Below are 24,425 nucleotides of genomic sequence, written 5' to 3' on the forward strand. Positions count from 1 at the left end.
GGAGGTGTATTCTCCACGGTCAGCACGCGATGCATAAGCTGACGTGAAGGGGGTACACACACCAGCACAAGGAATCAGGATATCCCCAGTTTAGTGGAGGAGAGGACTGACTCCAATAGGAGATTGTGGCGCACAGAGCCGATGCAGATCCGAACAGTCACAAACAATACTTTCGTGAAAACGTCTCAGCGCAAAGTAGCGCTGAGCGCATAAACCAGAACTGAGGAGATCAGGACAGGTAGACAGAATGAACGCTTGCTTAACTAGCCACTACTTAGTGACAGCAAGCGTCCACAACAAGACAGACTGGAATGAGGCAGCCAATGCGTTTGCAGCGATGGCGTGCCTCACAAAGACAGGACAGGATAGTCAGGAAATAGCAGGATCAAGATAGATGAACGTAACACAGATAAATATACAATAAGTATGTTTTCCTAGCGTATTACAATTACAGCTATCAATGAAACTATTTGTAACGTCTGACTAACATATGTATATATCGGCAATGAACCGATATATGACATAAGCAGGAACACTGACTAGAACTGGAGCAATACAGGGAACAGGACTCAGAAGGATTCGCTATCTCTTCGCAGAGATGAACGCAATCCACAAACGGAAACAGGACAGGATTCAGAAGGATTCGCTATCTCTTCGCAGAGATGAACGCAATCCACAAACGGGACCAGGAACAGGATAACTAGCTCAGCACGGGTGATCACGATACGCGCATCCACCAAAGCGTGCTGGAACTGACTAACTGAACACAGGATATAAACAGTTCGTGTACGTATATATCAGCGTCACTGATGTATCAACGTAACACGAATACAAGGAAAATAATAAACGTGCTGGTATGCATATATATGGGCAATGAACCAATATATGATGCAAAACCAGCAAAGTATCTTTAGAACAAGAAACACGGTCTGGGGCTGAGCAACAGCAAGACTAGCTTACACTGAAACTATGATAGCCCAAGGAAACCCTGCACTAAGCAGATCTTTATACTGAGGTCATCCAATGGGAGCAGACATGCAGATTCCCACACAGGTGAATGATAATCAGTCACAAGCTGACAGCAGGGAAAGGCAGACAAAGCTATGCAGCTTGCATGGAAAGAGATCAGAACTGCCTCAGCAGAACTACTACTGCCAGCAATACCTGCTGCAGCAGCGATCATAACAATAGTGCTTCCACTTTAAAAAATTTGAGTCACTTGTGGGTTACCTTCACTCTATACTCTTATTGTAATGATCCGCTCTGCTGTCTGCACAGGCAGACAGCTGTTTGTCCATTCTTTAGGTCTAAGTGTTGCAGGTCTCTGGAAAAGAGACCTGTCATCGCTTTGCAACTTTCAGAGTTGCTCTGCTGGTGAGGAATTTGCATATACTTGTCATGCAAATTGTTTAGCTACCTCCTTTGATGGCTTGCAGTTTAAATACATTTTTCTCCCAGAATTCCTTGCTGGTCATAGAGGTTTGTTCCTGCAAACTCACCTGGAGTGTCAGTCATTGCTATCTTAGTGTAGCTAATTCTTGGAGAGTGCTCCTTGCATTCCTATTTAGTGCAGTCAAGTTTGTGTTTTATTTGTACTGCCTATTCTGTCTTGTCTGTCTTGCGATTGTCTTGCCGCCAGCGGCGGTCGACAGGAAATCGTTCTGTCTGTCTGGGAGTGTAGGCCTGAGCTGCGGTTGCTACTGGCTGCTCCATCTGTCTGGATTGCATTCGCCCTAGTGGTAGTGGCAGTGCTTCCTTCTGTATTCTGCCTTAGGGGTGCTAACCAGAGCAGCGGTTGCTACTGATAGCCCCATCTGTTTGTCTGTCTGGATCGCATCCGCTCTAGCGGTAGCAGCGGTGGTTCCTTCTGTATTCTACCTTAGGGGTGCTAGCCAGAGAAGCGGTTGCTACTGGTAGCCCCATCTGTCTGTCTTGTCTGGTACGAACGCTTGCTGTAGGCTCGGTGAGGCAACCGTTTAGCAAGCGTTCGCGTTCTCTATTTTATGTTTGTGTTTCATTGGTTAGTTAGGGTGGCACGCGTATCACTGGGCGCCTAACGCGCAGTGATCGTGTTTTAAACACGTTCGCTGTTGCGAATGAGTGCGGTGTTCGCGTTTAGCTAGCGTTTGTTATTTTCCTTGATGTTCTGATTGTTGTTGCTTGCTGTGCCTTCTTGCTACTCTCGTGCTCTGTCCTGCTCGGTCTTGTGTCACTGTTGGCAATCGACCAGTCTTGCGATTGCGTTCCCACTTGGTTTCCGTTGTTGTGTGTTCACCGTCGCTGGGTGGCGACTAGATTGGTGAACATACATACATTCTATATCTGTGCTCTTTGGGTCTTGTGTCGCTGTTGGCAATCGCCACGCTTGCGATTGCGTTTCCCACTTCCTTTCCGCTGTTGTGTGTTCACCGTCGCTGGGTGGCGACTAGATTGGTGGACACACATACAATCTATCTCTGTGCTCTTTCAGTCTTGTGTCGCTGTTGGCAATCGCCACTCTTGCGATTGCGTTTCCCACTTGGTTTCCGCTGTTGTGTGTTCACCGTCGCTGGGTGGCGACTAGATTGGTGGACACACATACATTCTGTCTTTGTGCTCACTTTTCTCTCTACAGGTGCATCGCACCAAATCTGGGTTCTTTCGTTTAATACGCTTGTGGAGGACTTCCGCAGTGTCAGCGCACATCTTGTGCGCTGACCACGGAGATAATTCCTCAAGCGTTACAGTATGACCAGCCTAACCGAAATTCCCAGTGTAGAGGGAATTTCCGATTTGTACGATTTTGTTGAATATGGATCTTGTACCTAAATGGCCTACATTCTGTTTGAGGGTGAAATGTTAAAGTGGGCTTATGATGTGTTAGATCATACCACCCTGCGTCAAAGACCCCTGGAATTCTTGGCCTTTGTAATTCATAATTGGCTGAGAATATCTCAATTACCATACCCCCTTAACGAGTTGTTGTCGGCAGCTCAGTCAGCTGTTCCATCTACCTTGTGCAAAATCTCTCAGCTTGCAAAGATTTGCATTAACAGTTCACCTTCATCCAAAAAGCAGCCATCAAAAGCTGCTAAGTCTAAACGTAAAAAGCCTAGAAAGACTTCCCAGTTAAAAAATCCCTTGCCCATAGCAACTACTAAGAAAGAAATTATTTCTGTAAAGTCTGAAATGTGGAACACACCTGAATGTGATGAATCCAGAGAGACTTCTCAGTCTCAGGTTTTGTTGCCCCAAGCAAAAGCATATGTGGATCCTACGATAGGCAGAATTATTCACTATATTAAAAGAGTAAGAAAATCTATGCATGTTCCTGATCCCAACCCGTATGAGAGTTACCTTGATACAGGGTTGTTTGAGCCTCCATTTGCTCCGTGGGAGATTGGGGCTTTGATTGAGGAGTTCGAGATTGATTGGAAGGCGTTTTGCGATTTTTATATCGCAAAAAGCGAAGTGATTCTTAATGCTTGTGTTAATTCTGTGTACAGTTTGATTGACTCTGATGAGTGTGACGAATGTTTTGTGGATCCAGTGATTTGTGTGCGGCAGATGATTTTAGATGAATTACACACACCAATCGACTCCAATAAAGTGACACCATTATCAGATGATTGTTCCTGCCTTTCTGGGGTAAAGCAAATGAGTTTAGACACTGTGCGATCTGATGCCTGTTTCTCAGATGTTCCTGCAGATTGTGATCGGCATGAGTGTGTCAGTTTTGTCAAGATATGTGGGATCCCTTGTCGTTTAAAAACAGATCTTTTTCTCCCAGTAATTCTTCAAGATCTTCCATCTAGGATCCTGCTATGGGGAAAATTCCTAAACTATGCAGCCTCAAAAGTAATGTTAATATGACTAATAAAGTTTCTCCTGTTGTTGTCACAACTTCTTCTGCAAATAAATCTATGTCTTACTCTGTTCACACCTGTAAAGGCACGTTGCCTGATGACAGTTGTTCCAGCGTTTCTGTCCTGAACACTTTGCAGTCTGGTCCACAGATTTCGGAGGTTTGCGCTTTAGAAGCGTCAGTTTCGCAGCCTAAAGCGATCTTGGATTCGCAAATTTTGCGTTCTGACTCCTCGGATTCGACATTGTTTGCCGAGTCTAAGGGTGAGACAGCACTTTGGTTTTGCGAATCTGATACTAAGGGATCTTTGCCTTGTCCGGGGAAGGTTTCTGTGAGCCTGCCCTGTACCATGAATGACACCATGATGTCCTCTCGCACTGACATTTGTGAGTCCCTTTCTTGCTCTGAAGATAGTACTGACTCTCCACCCTGTACTCTGGATGAGCCCGACAAGGCCCAATTCCAGAGTCAATCCTCCCGAAACTGACCTCGTCGGAAGCAGAAGACACCGAAACAGTCTCAAGTCTCAAGTCTTTTGCAGTCTCCAAGAGGGTTTCTTCCAAGTTTGCCCTGTATTTGGCTCCATCCATCTTCCCATCAACTCTGACCAGCTTCCCTGTCCCTGCTGAAGAGATGCACCCCCCGAGCATGATGCTGCCACCACCATATTTGACAGTGGGGATGGTGTGTTCAGAGTGATGTGCAGTGTTAGTTTTCTGCCACACATAGGGCTTGATTCACAAAGCGGTGCAAACTGTTTAGCACGGGTGTGCTAAACAGTTAGCACATGAAGTGCCATTCGCGGACTTTTGCGCGCGCAAAGTGCCGCGTTTCGCGGAAATCGCGTCAAATTGCGCACGCAAAAGTCCGCGATTGCCCGAATCGCGGCACTTTGCACGCACAAAAGTCTGCGAACGGCACTTTACGTGCTAACTGTTTAGCACACCCGTGCTAAACAGTTTGCACCGCTTTGTGAATCAAGCCCATAGTGTTTTGCATTTTGGCCAAAAAGTTCCATTTTGGTCTCATCTGACCAGAGCACCTTCTTCCACATGGTTGCTGTGTCCCCCACATGGCTTGTGGCAAACTGCAAACAGGACTTCTTATGCTTTCTGTTAACAATGCCTTTCTTCTTGCCACTCTTACATAAAGGCCAACTTTGTACAGTGCATGACTAATAGCTGTCCTATGGACAGAGTCTCCCACCTGAGCTGTAGATCTCTGCAGCTCGTCCAGAGTCACCATGGGCCTCTTGACTGCATTTCTGATCAGCGCACTCCTTGTTCGACCTGTGAGTTTAGGTGGATGGCCTTGTCTTGGTAGGTGTACAGTTGTGCCATACTCCTTCCATTTCTGAATGATCGCTTGAACAGTGCTCCGTGGGATGTTCAAGGATTTGGAAATCTTTTTGTAACCTAAGCCTGCTTTAAATTTCTCAATAACTTGATCCCTGACCTGTCTTGTGTGTTCTTTGGATTTCACGGTGTTGTTGCTCCCAATATTCTCTTAGACAACCTCTGAGGCCCTCACAGAGCAGCTGTATTTGTACTGACATTAGATTAAACACAGGTGCACTCTATTTAGTCATTAGCACTCCTCAGGCAATGTCAATAGGCAACTGACTGCACTCAGATCAAAGGGGGCCGAATAATTATGCACACACCACTTTGCAGTTATTTATTTGTAAAAAATGTTTGGAATCATGTATGATTTTCATTCCACTTCTCACGTGTACACCACTTTGTATTGGTCTTTCATGTGGAATTCCAATAAAATTGATTCGTTTGTGGCAGTAATATGACAAAATGTGGAAAACTTCAAGGGGGCCGAATACTTTTGCAACCACTATATCTCCTGGCACCTTAGACTTTGCCCTCCATGAACCTACAAACCCCCGCCAAACCACACACCAAATGTGCTGGCTATCCCAGCTCTCACTTCTCCCTTACTTCTCTTGCTTGTCATAGGTAGCTACAGGTGCCCCTTAGCATAAGGTAGCCAAAAGTATCTTCAGTATTAAGTAGTTTGAGGGGCCCAAAGTATTAGGTAGTTAGAGAAACATCAGTATTAGGTAGCTAGAGGTGCCCCTACTGAAGGGAGATCCCGTCAGTGGAATGCCGAGACCTGGGTAAGTAACCTCTCATTTACATTCTCATCAGGACTCTGCATAGGGAAGGAGGGAGGGAGGCACTAGGGGAGGGGAGTGAGCCGCCTTTCCATCATCAGATGCCTGTTGGCACGTGCCTACAGTGCCTTATGGTAAATCCGGCCCTGTCATGCGCCCTTCTGGACGCCTCTAGTGAAAGTTACCACTCACGTGTCCCATTTGTAGGATCAGTCCGCCATCCCGTCCTCACTCCCTCTGCTCCCGATGCGGGGAGGCTATTACCATAGATTGTACTCGCGTCCTGGTGTCTTTATTTTGTCGCCACTGTCTTGACCCTACCAGGGATGTCTACCTTGGCTCAGGCTCTGGCCCCTGATGCTGCTTGCAATCATGCGCTCCTTTCTCCACATGATCGCGGTATTTTCAAACTGTGCAATCGAGCGTCGCGGTTTGTACAGGGCACTGTCTCTCATGCGGCTGACCTCATCTTGCTCACACAGCTTGGACGGTGGCGGTCTAGGTCCAAAAAGATGAACGCGTTTCAGCTGCATCCCAACCTTTGTCAGAATCTACAACCTTTGCATTGCCATCTTGTGGGCTTTTATAGTCGGTGCACTCCAGGCATTGTATTCCCTTTATCGCATAGGTTAACTCTTTGCCTGCCATTTTTGCTTCCAACTTTTTTTCAATACAAAAGTATGTTCATTTCTTCTTAAATTTATATTTTCAGGGCAGCACTATGCTGCTAGGAACTTACTAGTAGAATGATGTCATTCTAACCAGTTTGTCCATTTTCCTCTGACCTCCTTGGTGAAGAGTTGATACCCTTTTCTACCCCAGAGAGTAACTTATTAACATGAGTGGGGTCCGATTTATTCTTACCACTTGCACATCACGTTGTATTTGTGACCCACTTTTGTGAGTATACCTCTACTATATGGGATTATCTTGACGATCACAACACTCCAAGTTATTATGCTAAATTGGCTCTTGGCTTCATTTCGTCTTTTATGAGACTTGCAGGAGTTCCTTGTTACTTGGAAGTTAAACCCTACATGAACCAATTATTACAATAACACCTTTATTATACTGCCACACACTGCTAGGAGTTCACCATGAGCTTGCTGGGTAGTCTTTAACTCTGGCACACACTGCAAATAGATTTCACCTTGAGAAGCCTATTAAAAATCTATGGAGATGCCATGCTGGGCCGAGTGCCGATCCCTTAGGTTTCCCCTATCTAAAATATGCTCCACTGGGCCCCCTCAGAGTGTTTTAGCAGAGTGCCACTGGTGCCCACATCCTGTCTTCTCTCCATCCCCGCCAGTGCACCCATACCCCCTCTGACCCCATGGCATGTACGTAGTCATGTAACATACATGCCATCAGGTCATGGGGTACAGGGGCGCTGGTGGGATGGAGAGAAGACACAGGAGGAGTGCTCCGCTGCCAACACTCTGCACGGGCCCAAGGGAGCATATTGTAGATGACGGGACACCGGGGGGGGGGGGGAGGAAGGGGGCGTCGGTCATCCCAAAATCGACCTACACTCGTAAACCGCTGCCTTTCTAGCGAGGTCTTTACATCTGGACTAAGCAATAGTTTTGATCAGTTTTGTCCGGAAATCTATCAAAATTATGATTGGGTAGCCGTGCTGCGGCATCAATCTCATTGAAAATCAACAAATGTATGGGCACCTTCAGTTTAATTAGATTTATGCTGTGATCAATAGTTCAGTATACTTACATAGCTGCTTTTAACCTTATTCTGAGATACTGACACGACACCTCCGGAACTTACTGTGTATATACGTTAGTCTGTGCCTATACTGACATTAAACTAGTTGCAGTGAATGCTGATACCTGGTATTTTCCATGCTTTGCAAGTACTTCCCCTCCTAGTAAATCACCACATACTCACCCTATTATCCTTGCGCAGATGTTATCATCGGTTCAAGAAACACTGAGATCTGGCAAGCGATGAGTCATTTTTGGAACGTAGACAATAGAAGTGACATTCTATTTTACAACAGAGCTAGAAGATCTAGGTTGATTGTGGGCAGTGCAGGAGTGACAGTAGATCAACAGCTCAAAATCGACTGAGCTGTAACCTTGCACTGCTCGATGCAGTGCAATGCTGCAGTTCGATTCATTTTCAATAGATTTCCTGCTAGAATCTATTGAAAATCATTTACAGTGTGTGGTAGGATTTGAGTCCTTTCAGACTGGAATCAATTGCTTTGCCACATTGGGTAGTCATTTATAAGTGTATGGCCAGCTTTAGTGTCATGCGTAATCTGTAAGCACTTTATGTCTGTCTGAGTTTGCACACATACTGTTATCTTCAGTCAGTTTCTTCTGCATTCTTTCATCATATGCTTAACATAGCTAAATAGCACATTCCTCTCATTTTGTACCATCCATCCCAAAGCCCAGGCTTCACAAGGGATTTCATAATATGATACAATCCTGCTTTGATATTTATATTTAGGAATATTAATAGTTTCCCTTCACTGTTCTATGTTTCCTTTAATGAATGCACATGTTGAAGGAGTGACACATGACAGATTGTGACCATGTCATCTTCTGCTTCACTGGCTGGACCGAATGATTACAACCTCTGTTAGCTAGAAGGAACAGCCTTGACCTTGACAGGGAATAACACTGTAACTGTGAAAACATCTCTTCAAACAGCAGATTCATTATTCTAATCATCTTATTCTGATGGACTTGAAACAATTGGCTCTAGATAAAATTAAAATTTTCTAATTGATGTCATTGGGGTACAAATGCTAGTTATCAGGTAAAGTAGGTTGTTAAAAAGTAGACCCACCATCTGCGTTAAAATGCAATAAAAACCCGGTCGCCCAACTCCTTCATAACTATATAGTTATTTTACCTGTCTTTGACCAAAAGTAATGTCATTTATATTTTTTCCTAGGTCACAGCTAGCACCAGAAACTGCCATCTGTAATAATAATGTATTACCCAGATCAGTCAGGAAGCCTTGCAGTCAGGAAAATACTATTACAATCAGTGTAGCTTGCCCACAGAAGCTGACTGTTCTGCATTTTCTGTAGAGTTAGATAAAATAAAATATCTGCTGTCAGCCTGGAGAGCTCAGTATGGGATTATGATGCTCTACCAACTTTTAAGGTTGGATAATTAAAAGCAGTGTAAAGGTGGCCATACATCACGCGATGTGCCACCAGATCGAAAGTCAGAAAGATCCCTCTCTGACTGAATCAGATCAGAGAGAGATCTATTGCCTCCCCATACACTGCATACAAATTTCAAATAGATTACAGCTTGAAATGGGGGCCGGCCTACCATGAAGTAGACTGAATCACATGATTCAGGGCAGCAGACTGTAGGTGGCAGCATCAGCTCTACATGCGGATTTTTTTTTTGTTTTTACCGCTGCTCTGCTGCTTCTGCCTTACTCATGGAGCAAAAGCTTGCCTGCTGTTAGTCTATGTGTGCTGGCATGCCCCTTACTTAAATATGCACTTCTCTTTGCTAGCCCCGCCTCCTTTCCATGCTCTGTTCTGCCCTCTGGTTTCCCTGCTGTATAGGTAAGATTCAGCTTATTAATGTGCATGTTTACCTGAGGAAAGCATGTTGTGTGTGTGTGTGTGTGTGTGTGTGTGTGTGTGTGTGTGTGTGTGTATGTGAATGTGCACATGCTGCCCCAGCCAGCCAGCTTTTGCTGTCAGGAACCCAGCCACCAACCTACACATGTTAATTCTTCTATTCAAGAATTCTTAGCAAGGCATGAGATTTAAAAGTAATTTTTGGTCATTATCAACAAGTCTCACCCTGTTTCCCACGCTCACTAAAACAGGAAGCAGAGGAGAGATACGGCCACATGATCATCAAATAAATCACATGATCAAATGGATCACACGCTGTGGGAAAATTCATACTGGAGACTTTGTCTCTCTCTTCTAAGCAGGGGCGTAGCAATAGGGGTTGCAGAGGTGGCCACCGCATCTGGGCCCTTGGGCCAGAGGGGCCCCAAGGGGCCCTCCCTCAACTTCAGTATTAGCTCTCTATTGGTCCTGTGCTCATAATAATCACTTCTATAGATACTTTGAATAGTGGTAATCATTAACAAACTGCTCCCCATTCCCTTCTTGCACCTCTGACACTGTAGTTGTCATTGGCAGATTTTGGTGCACCGTATCAATTGTTATGTATAGAGTGCTTGGGGGGCCCCATTGTAAAACTTGCATCGGGGCCCACAGCTCCTTAGCTACGTCACTGCTTCTAAGGATCATCTAGCTTGGCTTTTGTATCCTGCTTTTTGTAATAAAGACATTTTATGCACTCTATAGGTGGGTTGAGCGGTCTTTTCCCGAAAATAGATCATCTAGCCCGAGACACAAGGTCCGTAATTCTGGGTTTATAATAAATCATCTGCTATTAGAAAGGGTCAACATTTTTATTTTGGGTCATATTGGACAACAGCAAAGGTCGTGTTACTGCAGTCAAGTGGACTTGCATTGTTAATACAGTGTCTTGTAATAACTTTCACCCTGTCGGGAATTTTACATGTTTTGTTGTCTCACAACCTGGAATTAAAATGTATTGTATTAGAGTTTGCACTATTTAACATTTACAGGACCGCTCCACGCCAATTGGCGTGGATGCAGTGGCAGCCCCAGGGCTGCCTAACGCCGATCGGTGTGCAGTCCTGGGAGTGCATGTTTTGCAAAAGATAGCGCGCGCCAATACTCGCGCATCTCCGCTTGGATGACAGAGCTCCGCTACAACATTAGTCTTCCAGTGGCGATTGCCGCTAGGAGACTGTTAGAGGGCGAAACCGCTGTCTATTTACTCTGTACAGCGCTGCGATCTAAGGCAGCGCTGTACTGTGGACAGCAGTGTGACACGGCTGTCCCCCTGGCAGGCTCTGGGGTGATCCGCTGTCATAGGCTGACAGTCGATCACAGTGATCGGCTGGCGGGGGGCATACAAAAAAAATGTGATTTTATTCCAAAAAATAAAGAAATAGATATTTATAAAAAAAAAAAAAAACATTCTGGGAGCGATCATAGCCCACCAACAGAAAGCTCTGTTGGTGGGCAGAAAGGGGGGAGAATAACTTGTGTGCTGAGTTGTGCAGCCCAGCAGCGAGGACTTAAAGCTGCAGTGGCCTATTTTGTAAAAAAATGGCCTGGTCTTTAGGGGGGTTTAAGCCCGTGGTCCTTAAGTTGTTAATTGACAGAACGTGTCTACAACTTTAAACGTGTATTATTTGGTTTATTGTGAAGCAAACAACAAATAGGATAAAACGAGTAAAAAACTTAAGTGTGCGTAACAAGTCACCTCCCTGAAGTCAGTACATTGTGGTGCCACCTTTTGCAGAAAGTACAGCTGCAAGTCACTTTGGATAAGTGGCAATTTGCCACATATTGCCACTGGAATTTTTCCCCATCCCTCAAGGCAAAACTGCTCTAGTTCCATCATGTTGGATGTTTTTTTTTTTTTTATGAACAGCAATTTTCAATCTAACCACAGATTTCTATTGGATTGAGGTCTGGATTTTGACTAATGACAGACCGGCGTGACTGGACTGATGACAGGAGTGGTTAGACTGGACTGATTACAGGACTGGTGTGACTGGACTGACAACAGGATTGGTGAGACCGGCTGATCACAGGACTGGTGAGACTGGACTAACAACAGGATTGTTGAGTTTGGGCTGTTGACAGGACTGGTGTGACTGGACTAACTATAGGACTGGTGTGACTGGACTGACGACGGGACTGGTGAGACCGGGCTGATGACAGGACTGGTGAGACTGGACTAACAACAGGATTGTTGAGTTTGGGCTGTTGACAGGACTGGTGTGACTGGACCAACTATAGGACTGGTGTCACTGGACTGACGACGGGACTGATGAGACTGGGCTGATGACAGGACTGGTATGACTGGACTAACAACGCGACTGGTGTGACTGGACTAACAACAGGATTGGTGAGACTGGGCTAAGGACAGGTGTGACTGGACTGACAACGGGACTGGTGTGACTGGACTGACAACATGACTGGTGTGACTGGACTGACAACATGACTGGTGAGACTGGGCTAATGACAGGACTGGTGAGACTGGGCTGATGACAGGACTGGCGAAACTGGGCTGATGACAAGACTGGTGAGACTGGGCTGATGACAGGACTGGGGTGACTGGACTGACGACGGGACTGTTGAGACTTGGCTGATGACAGGACTGGTGAGACTGGACTGATCAGATAGGACTGGACTGACAGAACAGTCAGTAATAAGGGAACGGCATGAACTCACGCTGCGGCTGCAATAGAAGACGTAACAGCACTGAGGGCAGTTTGGTCAGCGTTTAAACACCCTGACCTCCGTGCCAGTGCCGAAGCCACGCCCCTGCCACACACCATAAGCCAGCCTGGACAGCATTCAGTGGACGGTGAGAAGACCTTTGCTGGATCGTGGGAGCGGTGTGACAGACAGAGAGCAGGTTATATAGATTATTCTTTTGTAAGTGTTGTGTGGAAAAAATTTGGGTTCGCACATCAACACGATTTTTTCGCGTGTTAACAGTCGCGTTCACACGATAAATATGCGTTATCGCGTAAACACGACTGTTAATGCGCAAAAAAATTGCGTTAACGAGCGAATGCTAATTTTTGCCCGCAATAACCGGTTTTTCGAGCGAAACCCAGTTTTTAATGCGAAAACGCACTAAAATGCGCGAAAAGCCGTACTAACAGTTAGCACTGTTTTGTGAATCAAGCTCATAGTGATTTATGAGAAACTAAAGATTTCTTTAAAGCGGATCAGAGATGAAAAACTTACTATAACAAGTAACTTGTCCTTAGATAAGAAAAGACCAGGTATAAGACCCAATATAAATATGGTAGAAAAATGTATTTTTCTTAAAGAAAAAACGGCAAAATTATTATCACGGGTGTATACGTTTATTCACGGGGAAACCTCAGAGAAACTCCCTTCATGGCAAAAAAAATGGGAAAGGGATCTAGGAAATAACTGAGGAAAAGAATTATGGCATAAGATCTACCATATTATCTGGAAATACTCAAACCGTAAATTACAACTTACCCAATATAAAATATTGTCCAGATGGTATTTTACCCTGGCAAGAATGGCTAAATTCTCCAAAGACGATTTAGATGGATGCTGGAGGTGTGACCGGGGGCTGATCAGACCCATATGTGGTGGGGCTGCCCTCAGGTGAACAAGTTCTGGCAAGTGATTGAAGGTTTTTGAAGTAGATATATGCAAAAAACTGTACATATAGTATGCTTAGAAGCTGTGTTTGGAATTGTAGAAAGTAAAGAGAACAACCAGTTAAAAGAGCTGAGAGAAACTGGGAGCTTGGTAGCACGTAATATCCTAGCAAAACGATGGAAAGATAAGGATTCAATAGACTTGGAGACATGGTTTGCTGGGATGTGTCTCTTCTGGGAGGAGGCCATTGAGGAGGGGACAGAGAATATAGGGGAACTGAGTAAGATAAAAGGATTAAAAAATCTCTGGATGGACCTATTACGGAGGGAGGAGGTCTCAACAGGAAATTGAAGGGATGACTTAGCGGATAGATAAATAAGAGTGTGATGTGGAATAAATGAGGGAAGAATGGTTAAGTATGGGACCATGCGGATGGGGATGGTAGCAAGGGTATGAGTGATTAGATTAAGGGAGGAGATTGAGAAATGAGGGGGGGGATGTGGGAGGGAGTGTATTTTGGGGGCTCCTAGTGTACTCAGCCCTAGTAGGGTTACCTTGTGTCTCACAGGTGTTTTTTTTTGTTTTCTACGCTACTGATTGGGCTTACTGGTTAAATAAAGATTATCTGAAATTATCGAACTATGATGCAAACTAAGAGCCAGACACGAGTGTCTCAATGAAGCCCGAGTTAAGGTTTGGCAAGGGCAAGGCTGAGCTGAGTTCGAAAAAAAAAGAAAAGAATAAAAAAATAAAAAAAGAGAGAGATGAAAAACTAACTATAACAAGTAACTTGTCTATATATCTTATCTGAAGTTTAGATAGTTTACACAGCATATCTAGCTGCAAACAGCTTTAAAAGTTTATGATTATTTATTCCTGTGATACAATCAGGGCAACCATGTTCTGTATGTCACATTGTCACAGGCTGAGGGCTGGAGATGTTATCAGCTTGCCTATGTGTAAATTCAGTCCCCTCTCCTCCTCCCTCCTCCCCTCTGCCTCTGAAATCAATGGCTAGTAACCTCCTCCTCCTCCTGCCCAGATTGAGCTCCCATAAGCCCTAACTACAGTGCCAAGGCACTGTGAAAAGTTGTGGGCGAGGCTTGTTTAAAGGGAATTAGAATATTAAAACAAAACAAAAAAAGTATTTGGCTTGAGGAATGCCCTATAAACTATATGAACGGAACACAATTATGCAATGATTAAAAGTTTATCTCGGATCCACTTCAAGGAAGATGCTGCCTTCAGCAAATGTATTCAACTTAGTTAAAGAGACACTGAAGCGGAAAAAAATATTTGATATAATGAATTAGTTGTGTACTATGAATAATTACTAGAAGATTAGCAGCAAAGAAAATATTCTCATATTTTTATTTTCAGGTATATAGTGTTTTTTCTAACATTGCATCATTCTCTAATATGTGCAGATTACACAACACTCAGCATTCAAAATGATTATTTCAGAGCAGTCTGTGAACTAATGACCTCTCCTCTGCCAGAGGAAAAGTAAATAGTTAACTAACAGTTGAGATAATAAAAGTCAGAAAACAGCCCTCTCCACGACTTTGAAAGTCGTAGAGATAAAGGCTTTTTTGTATAGAGATAACAACTGGAGTTTCTTAACTCTTCCTGTACTGGAAACAATTAGACTGATGTATCTGATCTTAATGTTTTATTTCTTAGCTGTACTACACATACAAATCATAATATCATAGTTTTTTTTTCGCTTCAGTGTCTCTTTAAAGGACTTACGAGGCCAAATTTAAAAAAAAAAGTTGTGTACCTGCATGAATTTTGAATGCACGGAGGACGCCATCTGCGCTCTCCCCCCAGCTGGCTCACGACACCACAGCCCGGGACGGGCTGTCATGTCTCCTCAAACATGGCCGCCAGAGGTTGTCGCGGCTGTGCAGTCCACATAGACGCAAGTGCGGCTGCGCAGCTCTAGGGCATCCCCCCCAATCCACGGTACAGGCTGTCTCCTGTGCGTGGATCAAAATTCATGCAGGTACACAACTTTTTTTTTTTTTAAATTTAGCCTCCTAAGTCCTTTAAGACCGTCTGGAGAAAATTCACCTGTTGAGAATTAGGAACCTAAAAAGGGCCATTTGTAATCTTTTGATTAAAAAGGGTACCTTTAATCATCCTAGTGGGTCACTATATTTGTTGATTAAAGTGAAGAAAGTATCCCTAGAGGCAAGGATAGCCATCCCCTTGGTCTTTGAATCCTAAGGAGTGCTATAATAAGTGGATTTGTAATCTCTGTTAAGTAGCTTGGGCACACCAGTGGCCATATGCAATAACTTGTTCCCCTGAGTTTTCTCCTAGGAGATCATTTTTCATCGTATGCTTAAAATAGCTTTTCTGTACTATGCAATTGAAAAAATACCAAAAAGTATGTGCGAAAGTACTATTAAAATTATTTTTGGTATCTTTTTTCCAGGGGCTTCTAGCAGCCCCCTGCAGCCGCCCTGGGCCCGTGTCATCATTCCGCGATGTTCCTGTCACACGCAGCACCCCTCGTTCATCTGGATTAGTGGCCCCAGTCCACTCACCTCCTGATGGCCGTACGTGGTCAGGCGGCAGAAGCTGCAGATGGGAACTGCGCAGTTAAGGTAAATGAATGCTCCACTTTCTTAAAGAGAACCTGTACTGAGTAAAATTATTTAAAATAAACACATGAGGTAACTTCAAATGAGCATTACATAGTTACCTTGCCATCAGTTCCTCTCAGAAGCTTACCATTTTCTTCTTACAGTGATCCCTTCCAGTTCTGACAACATTTTGTCAGAACGGAAATATATCAGTTGCTGTCAGTTATATATCAGTTGCTGTCAGTTACAGCTGAGAGGAGAACTGATGTGTCCATGTTTCCCTATGGCTCAAGTGGGCGATGTTACAGTTTAACAGTGTGCTGACCAGGAAGCTGTTATGGGGCAATAGCCATTTTCAAAATGGAGGAAGGAGAATTCCATTGATCACAGTGGACAAACAGGATGCAGGAGAGGAAAAAAAGATTGAGGAGTAGACTACACAGGAGGTAAGTATGACTTGTGTATGTTCATTTTGACTTTTAATGTTCAGTTCAGGTTTTCTTTAAGCGTTTACTTCTTGCTCAATGCATAGGTTCCAATAGTGCCATTGTATAGGTAGAAAAAAACAACGTTTTGTAAAAAATAATACCTTTTAATGGCTAACTAATAGAGTTAAATGATGCAAGCTTTCTGGGATCTAGTCCCCTTCTTCAGGCATATTTTCAGATGTTAGGTGAAGTAAAACATCTGAAAATATGCCTGAAGAAGGGGACTAGATCCCAGAAAGCTTGCATCATTTAACTCTATTAGTTAGCCATTAAAAGGTATTATTTTTTACAAAACGTTGTTTTTTTCTACCTATATAATTTGTTTGGCTAACACGGTACAGAAACTTTTTTGCTACTATCAATAGTGCCATTGCAAACAGTATCATGATTTATGGAGGCTACACTTTCACAAGTGAAATGATGGTTTAGGTAACATCACTCTGCCTAGGGCCAGCATTCCCAACTATTTTAAGACAAGGAAAGCTAGTTTTCTTGCTATAATACTTGACCTCTGGTTACAACCTTGTCAAAATCACAAACGCCTTAAATATGCAGATCAGATTTTCAAATACTTGTTAGCTGCATTCATATGTCAGTTTACCGGTGTCACTAGTAAAAATATAGGTAATTTTCGTTACTGATATTTTACTACACACTTACCCGGCACTCATTCTCATACTAACCCTACCCTCCTAGTGCATAACACTAACTCCCTCCCCACTCCACACACACACACACACACACACACACACACACACACACACACACTTAATGCCTAACACTTACCCCCTCCTACTGCCTAAAACTAACCTCTCCCTCCTAATACCCAACACTAGCCCCCACCACCCAAACAGCTGCTATTCATAGCCGCTTATTTATCAGCTACAAAGAAGCCAATTGTGCCTCTAATTGATCCCCATACTAGTAGCCGATCAGCTACTAGTACCACATTGGCGTCTATTAGACACTCAGTTTAACCACTTCACCCCTGACCACCAGAGCAATTTTTACCTTTCAGCGCTCCTTCCATTCATTCGTCTATAACTTTATCATTACTTATCGCAATGACATGAACTATATCTTGTTTTTTCCGCCACCAATTAGGCTTTCTTTAGGTGGGACATTATGCCAAGAATAATTTTATTCTAAATGTGTTTTAATGGGAAAAAATTTGGGAAAAAAAAATATTTTTCAGTTTTCGGCCATTATAGTTTTTAAATAATGCATGCTACTGTAATTAAAACCCATGAAATGTATTTGCCCTTTTGTCCCGGTTATAAAACCGTTTAAATTATGTCCCTATCACAATGTTTGGCGCCAATATTTTATTTGGAAATAAAGGTGCATTTTTTTCAGTTTTGCGTCCATCCCTAATTACAAGCCCATAGTTTATAAAGTAACAGTGTTGTACCCTCCTGACATAAATCTTTAAAAAGTTCAGTCCCTAAGGTAACTATTTATGTATTTTTTTTATTGTACATTTTTTAATTTTTTTTTTAATTACAAAAAAAAAAGTGTGGGAGGTAATGAGTTAATTTTTTGTGTAAAAGTAATTTATTTGTATGTGAAAAATGTTTAGGGTGTAGTTTTACTATTTGGCCACAAGATGGCCACAGTAAGTTTTTGTTTAATGCGACCTCCAAGAGTCCTTCCGGACTCTTGGAGGAAGTACTAGGAGGCTGGGTGTTTTTTCTTTCACAATGATCGCGCTGCTCATCGGAGAGCAGCGGATCATTGCGGGGCTTAGATCAACGAACGGGAATGGATTTTCCCGTTCATTGATCTCCGGGCGAGCGGCGGGCGGCGTGTTTACGAGCGGCCGGCGGCGTGTTTACGAGCGGGAGCGCGGGCAGCGGCGGGAGTGCGCAAAGTACGGATTTCTCCGTCCCTGGGGGTTTAAGGTTGGAAAAAGGGACGGAGAAATCCGTACGGGCGGGGGTAAAGTGGTTAATGTAGCCCAAAACGATCATTTTGCGCAGAAAGAAATCCAGCAGGGGCACCAGCGTTGCTTCACTATTAACCACTTTACCCCCGCCCGTACGGATTTCTCCGTCCCTTTTTCCATCCTTTAACCCCCAGGGACGGAGAAATCCGTACTTTGCGCACTCCCGCCGCTGCCCGCGCTCCCGCTCGTAAACACGCCGCCCGCCGCTAGTAAACACGCCGCCGCCTGTTCGCCCAGAGATCAACGAACGGGAAAATCCATTCCCGTTCGTTGATCTAAGCCCCGCAATGATCCGCTGCCACTCGGCTGAGCAGCGCGATCATTGTGAGCAATAACAAAGTCCCAGCCTCTTTCTACTTCCTGCAAGCGTCCGGAAGGACGCTTGCAGGTCGCATGAAACAAAAAGTTACTGTTGCCATCTTGTGGCCAAATAGTAAAACTACACCCTAACCATTTTATACACACAAATAAACTAGTTTTACACAAAAAATTAACTCCTTACCTCCCACACTCCCCAATTTTTTTTTTTTTGGTAATTAAAAAAAAATAAAAAATTTACAATTTTAAAAGAATACATAAGTAGTTACCTTAGGGACTGAACTTTTTAAATATTTATGTCAAGAGGGTATAACACTGTTACTTTATAAACTATGGGCTTGTAATTAGGGATGGATGCAAAACTGAAAAAAATGCACCTTTATTTCCAATTAAAATATTGGCGGCAAACATTGTGATAGGGACATAATTTAAACGGTTTTATAACCGGGATAAATAGGCATATACATTTAATGGGTTTTAATTACAGTAGCATGCTTTATTTAAAAACTATAAAGGCCGAAAACTGAAAAATAATAATTTTTTCCCACAATTTTTCCTATTTTCCCATTAAAACACATTTAGAATAAAATTATTCTTGGCATAATGTCCCACCTAAAGAAAGCCTAATTGGTGGCGAAAAAAACAAGATATAGTTCATTTCATTGCGATAAGTAATGATAAAATTATAGACGAATGAATGGAAGGAGCGCTAAAAGGTGAAAATTGCTCTGGTGGTCAAGGGGTAAAACCCCTCAGTTGGGAAGTGGTTAAACTGTTTATTGTTCAACAGATCATATAAACAGAAGAAGCCGCCGATGGAGAGCACTCCCCCCTACCAAACAATCATTTATTTATTTATTGTATTTATAAAGCGCCAACATATTACGCAGCGCTGGACATTCGTTAAAGTTACAGACAATATTTAGGGGTGACATAGAGCAATAAGACATTACAGGAATACATGCAAACCAGATCACGCAGCACAGTATGAGAACAAGGTAGCACAGTATGAGTACAAGGTAATAGTCAGTCAGTCACTGGATAGGAGCATGGAGATTAGGCAAGTTGAGTTCACTCAGATCAATAGGATGGGTGTGGGGTAATGGTAGGAGACATAAGGAGGAGAACCCTGCCTGAAGGCTTATAATCTAGAGAGAGAGGTAGGTACACGAAAGGTAGGGGAACCAGAGTTCAGCTGCGGGTTTGGAGCTCCAGCGGGGGTTGGGGGGTAGGCCAGAGAGAAAAGGTGAGTTTTTAGGGCCTTCTTGAAGATGTTGAAGGAGGGGGAAACCCTAATGGGGGGAGGAAGGGAGTTCCATAATGTTGGGGAAGCTCTTGAGAAGTCCTGGTCTTTTATCTGACCATCTGCCTGAGTTTACCTGCAATCCATGTACAGACTGGGCTCTCTGCCAAGCAGCCTGTCCTGCTCTATAGTGAGGGGAGGCGGGGATAACAAGCAGGAGGGGCTGCAATGGTAGTCAGCTAGGATTGTCCTACTGTGGAAGCTGCCACCATTGGTGGGCATTGGTACACATGCAGATTATTACCCTACATGATCATAAACACAAATCTAGTGTGTGAATGTAGCTGTAATCTGCATAGCTGTCACAGGTGGATGACTCATTATAATCTAACTAGAAGATCAGTACAACATACTGTATTATGGCCATTAATAGAAACAGCAGCGCTGAAAGGCAAGCAAAGTAATCCCCAGGAAAGCCTAAGAATATGCACCTGGTATTATAAATCCTGTTTTACAATATACAGACTGCAGAGCTATCATCTGGATATCCCGGCAAGCAGCACAAATGATAGCTGCGCAATCTGACTTTAAATACCTGGCGACAATTGTACTGAGGTCTAGGAGGCTCGCTACAGTCTAACAGCGACCCACTAAAGTAGACCCACTTTACATAGGAACTTCTTGTCTTGATCTTTTTTAAAGTGAACCTGAACTCTTGCACAAGAGAGAAGGAAAACAGAAAGAAATGCACCCTGTATATATTCAGAGAGTTTAGCCTGTCTAATTCCCCCTCATCTTTGACTAATCACCACTGTAATTTCATCTCTCAGCTGCGTCACCTCAGGAATCTCCTCTGTCATGGCAGAGCAGCTAATTGATAAAAACAGGATGTTAACAATATGTCTGCTTCAATGAAAGCAGGAAGTAGACACTGCAGATTTATTGCATGATTTGTATCAGCTGTAACAAAGAAATGTTTTTCTTTCAAGGTTATTATGGTGTTGCTTATCTTTTAGAGCAGAGAGGAAGTTCTGAGTTCAGGTCCGCTTTAAAGAAATGTAACCCGATCACACTACTAGTCTGTGAGTTTCACACTGTTTGGTATAATGCGATTAATTTTGCTTAAAATACGCACTCACATGTATTGTGAGGTTTATGCCGGCCACATACTGGCAGATTGATTGGCCAGATCAGCAGTGTTTGCCAAATAGTACAGATGATCACTGAAGCTAATGAGTTGTCATTAAGTCAAGTAAGTCTCAATGTGACAGCTTTGAACATCTGCAGCCAATATCCTGTTTTGGTTCTCAGGTCGTGATTGACTGAAAACAAACTAGTGAAGTTTCAGCACACATTGCTTCAGCAAACTACCAGCACTGTTGGCACATTCAGTGGATTAGTAGCGGCCTTTAGGGGGGGAGTAGGGCAATTGCCCCAGGCCCCGTGCCTGAAGGGGCCCCTCGCCCAGCTGGCTGCCAGTGTCCCACAAGCAGGGTATAGCACAGCTGGAAGGCGTGCTGTTATCTCACCTGCTCCAAGGAGTCCAGCGATGTCAGACTTCCTTTCACCACTCAGCTCTCCCCCTAGTGCTGGCATTTCTTCCTGCACTTGTGATGCAGAAAGAGGTGCCAGGCAGTAGGGGAGAGATGAGTAGTAACAAAAAGTCTGACATTGGTGGACTCCGGCGGTTGAGCAGGTAAGATAACAGCACGTCTTCCAGCTGCGCTATAGTCTGCATGGGTACCTATACCTGGCTACCGACACTGCGGGCACCCACACCTGGCTACCTATACTGCAGGCACCTATAACTGGCTACTTATACTGAGGGGACCTATACCTGGCTAGCTATTCTGAAGGCACCTATGCCTGGCTACCTACACTGGGGGTATCTATACCTGGCTACCTATACTGCAGGGCACCTATACTGCAGTCCACACAGAGAAAAACGATTTGCCCAATCGCTCAGACCACAAATCTTTTCTCAACCAGGAAGTCAACCAGCCAACACCCGGATCCCAGCAACAGGTGTCAAAATGTGTCAATGTGAAAAGAACAAACGACTGGGTCTGGACCTGGATTTATGCAATTATAGCTTGATTTATTAATAGCACAGACACTAGATAGGACGACGTTTCGGCACGCATTTGATAAAGGTCTGCGTGCCGAAACATTGTGTCATCTAGTGGCTGTGCTACTAATAAATCAAGCTATAATTGCATAAATCCAGATCGAGACCCAGTCGTTTGTTCTTTTCACCTATACTGCAGTCACCTATGCCTGGCTACCTATACTGGGGGAACCTATACCTGGCTACCTATACTGGGGGCACCTCTACCTGGCTACCTATACTGAGGGTACCTATACCTGGCTAGCAATACTGCAGGCACATATGCCAGGCTACCTATACTGGGGGCACCTATACCTGGCTACCTATACTGGGACCATCTATACCAGGCTACCTATACTGTGAGCACCTATACCAGGCTACCTATACTGGGACCATCTATACCAGGCTACCTATACTGTGAGCACCTATACCAGGCTACCTATACTGGGGGAACCTATACCTGGCTACCTATACTGGGGGCACCTCTACCTGGCTACCTATACTGAGGGTACCTATACCTGGCTAGCAATACTGCAGGCACATATGCCAGGCTACCTATACTGGGGGCACCTATACCTGGCTACCTATACTGGGACCATCTATACCAGGCTACCTATACTGTGAGCACCTATACCAGGCTACCTATACTGTGAGCACCTATATCTGGCTACCTATTCTGGGGCACCTATACCTGGCTACCTATACTGCAGGCACCTATACCTGACTACCTATACTGGGGGCAAACAATAATGAGGTGTACTGCATTAGAGGTGGACAAGCCAGTGAGCATTGTGGTACAGTATATGGCCTACACTTATGGCTCTACACCATGCATAACATTCGTCCAAAGCCCCGGGTACTCTAAGGCCGCCTCTGCAGTGGATCTTATAAACAATGCTAAGTCAATCTGCTTGAATGTTTAAAGCATTATACTAGCCATATAAACATTGATAACAGCCCAATAAAGCGAGTAATGAATAGACTGATCCTCCTCCAATAAAAACTGAAGTGGGTAAGTAAATCCAGAGTAGGTAAGCATATACGTTATTCCACCAGTTAGTCCACGCTGCTAGCTACTCTGGACTTACTATCTATGCCTGAAACACACAATGCAATTATCCCATCAGATCGTACGCTCATTTCCAACACGTGTGATCTGCTTCCAATCGAGAAAGGGATCAATTTTGAGATTAGTACTGCGCAAAATCGACCTCTTTCTTGATTGGAAGCAGATTGGACATGTTGTAAATTATCGAACAACTGGAAATTTCCAGTCAATCTGTCCAGAAAACTGCATCGTGTGTACCAGGCATTACTGATGAAGGAAAGGAGAGAAGATTACAGATGTAAAAGTGATACTTACAAGGCTTAAAAAGAGATAAGTAATCAGATTTGGAGTGCGAAATCCTGCTAAAGAGATTAGAAAGTTTGCCATGTTTGTGAGCAGACCTCTATAAGCAGGGAATTACACTGATAATGGCATTATAATAATTTTAGGAGGAGTGTACTTTAATAGACAGATGTATTTTATCAGTTTGGTGGTCTGTACTCACCATCTCCACTTGCCGGGCATCCAGCTGGCTTGGAGGTACAGACACTGAGAACTGGATCTTCTTCCTGCTTTTGCCCTCTGTTTGTGGGTTAGTCTGTGATAGGCTGGAGTGCATTCCTTGTGGTGCCCCAGAAGTCATCCTGATAGTCACTCAGTCCTCAGCAAGCCTGCCTGCCTGTTCAGTCTATCCTTCTGACTCCCCACTAGAGCTGTTTACCTCCTGCCTCTCTCTATCCTCCTCCTAGTTATTCCCTGTCAGTCTCCACGCTGATACTCTGATTCCCCTGCTTTCCTCTCTCTGCTTTTCCTCTCACTTTGTGGCTTTAGTACCTCCCTTTTCTAGCTTGTCGCCTGTCACCCTTACATATAAGAAGTGTGTGCAGAAAAAGTCCTGTGTCGTCCCTGTGCTGGAGGATATCCTTGTAGTGTTGCCAGGCTGTAGCTCTCCACTGGCATGCCTCCTCTATACACAGCACCTTTGTCTACTCGGTTTATCGCTCAGGCTACTCCTTCTACAGTCCTCTCTCCTGCTGGACTTTTCCTCTCCTTTCTCTGGTTATATGTTCTTCCCTTTACTTTCCATAGCACAGCGGTTGTTACAGACTTGTGACTTAAGCAAACATAAAGTTGACTGAATATTTACATAAAGCAGGTTGACTTGCGCTGCGCAGCTGCCATGAACTTTGCTGACTGAAGCAAGCAATTCCTTTGAACTAGGCCGTTGTTGAGGCATGAGGCATTGGTTTCATGTAGTTCTGTCATTAGGACAATACTGTTTCAGCTGGCTAGATGAGGCAGAAGAGGATATAGTAGGCCTAAACTAGCTCTCTGGGTGTTCTGGCATTTGCCCTCTGGGCTGCTGGCAGGTGCGAGTGTTTTGGACTGCTCAGTCTCATTGGGCCAAATATAAAAAATGTAGTATTATATACGAAGTACGAAAAAGTCTTCATCTATTGTGCTCTCCTCTCACACACAAACACGCACGCACGCACGCACGCACGC

The 24,425-nt window shown here is 44.1% G+C and overlaps 1 protein-coding gene and 2 long non-coding RNA genes across 5 annotated transcripts in view; 2 read left to right on the top strand and 1 right to left on the bottom strand.

Annotated features, from left to right (window-relative positions):
* The window catches only part of LOC137541385 (uncharacterized), a 69,579-nt gene extending 53,794 nt beyond the window's left edge, over window positions 1-15,785 (top strand). The window contains exon 3 of the long non-coding RNA XR_011025142.1: window positions 15,620-15,785. This is a non-coding gene — a long non-coding RNA (uncharacterized lncRNA). The remainder of the gene's footprint in view (window positions 1-15,619) is intronic.
* PPP1R1B (protein phosphatase 1 regulatory inhibitor subunit 1B) overlaps window positions 1-23,998 on the bottom strand; it is a 164,695-nt gene extending 140,697 nt beyond the window's left edge. Inside the window, exon 1 of one of the 2 annotated variants that reach the window (XM_068262659.1) lies at window positions 23,425-23,998. In XM_068262659.1, the coding sequence (XP_068118760.1) occupies window positions 23,425-23,562 (138 nt within the window). In that variant the 5' untranslated portion in view covers window positions 23,563-23,998. The remainder of the gene's footprint in view (window positions 1-23,424) is intronic. The other variant, XM_068262658.1, reaches the window with a different exon arrangement.
* LOC137541384 (uncharacterized) overlaps window positions 21,381-24,425 on the top strand; it is a 120,227-nt gene continuing 117,182 nt past the window's right edge. Inside the window, exon 1 of one of the 2 annotated variants that reach the window (XR_011025140.1) lies at window positions 21,381-21,460. This is a non-coding gene — a long non-coding RNA (uncharacterized lncRNA). The remainder of the gene's footprint in view (window positions 21,461-24,425) is intronic. The other variant, XR_011025141.1, reaches the window with a different exon arrangement.

This window comes from Hyperolius riggenbachi, chromosome 12 (genome assembly GCF_040937935.1).
Source record: "Hyperolius riggenbachi isolate aHypRig1 chromosome 12, aHypRig1.pri, whole genome shotgun sequence".
Lineage (NCBI taxonomy): Eukaryota > Metazoa > Chordata > Amphibia > Anura > Hyperoliidae > Hyperolius > Hyperolius riggenbachi.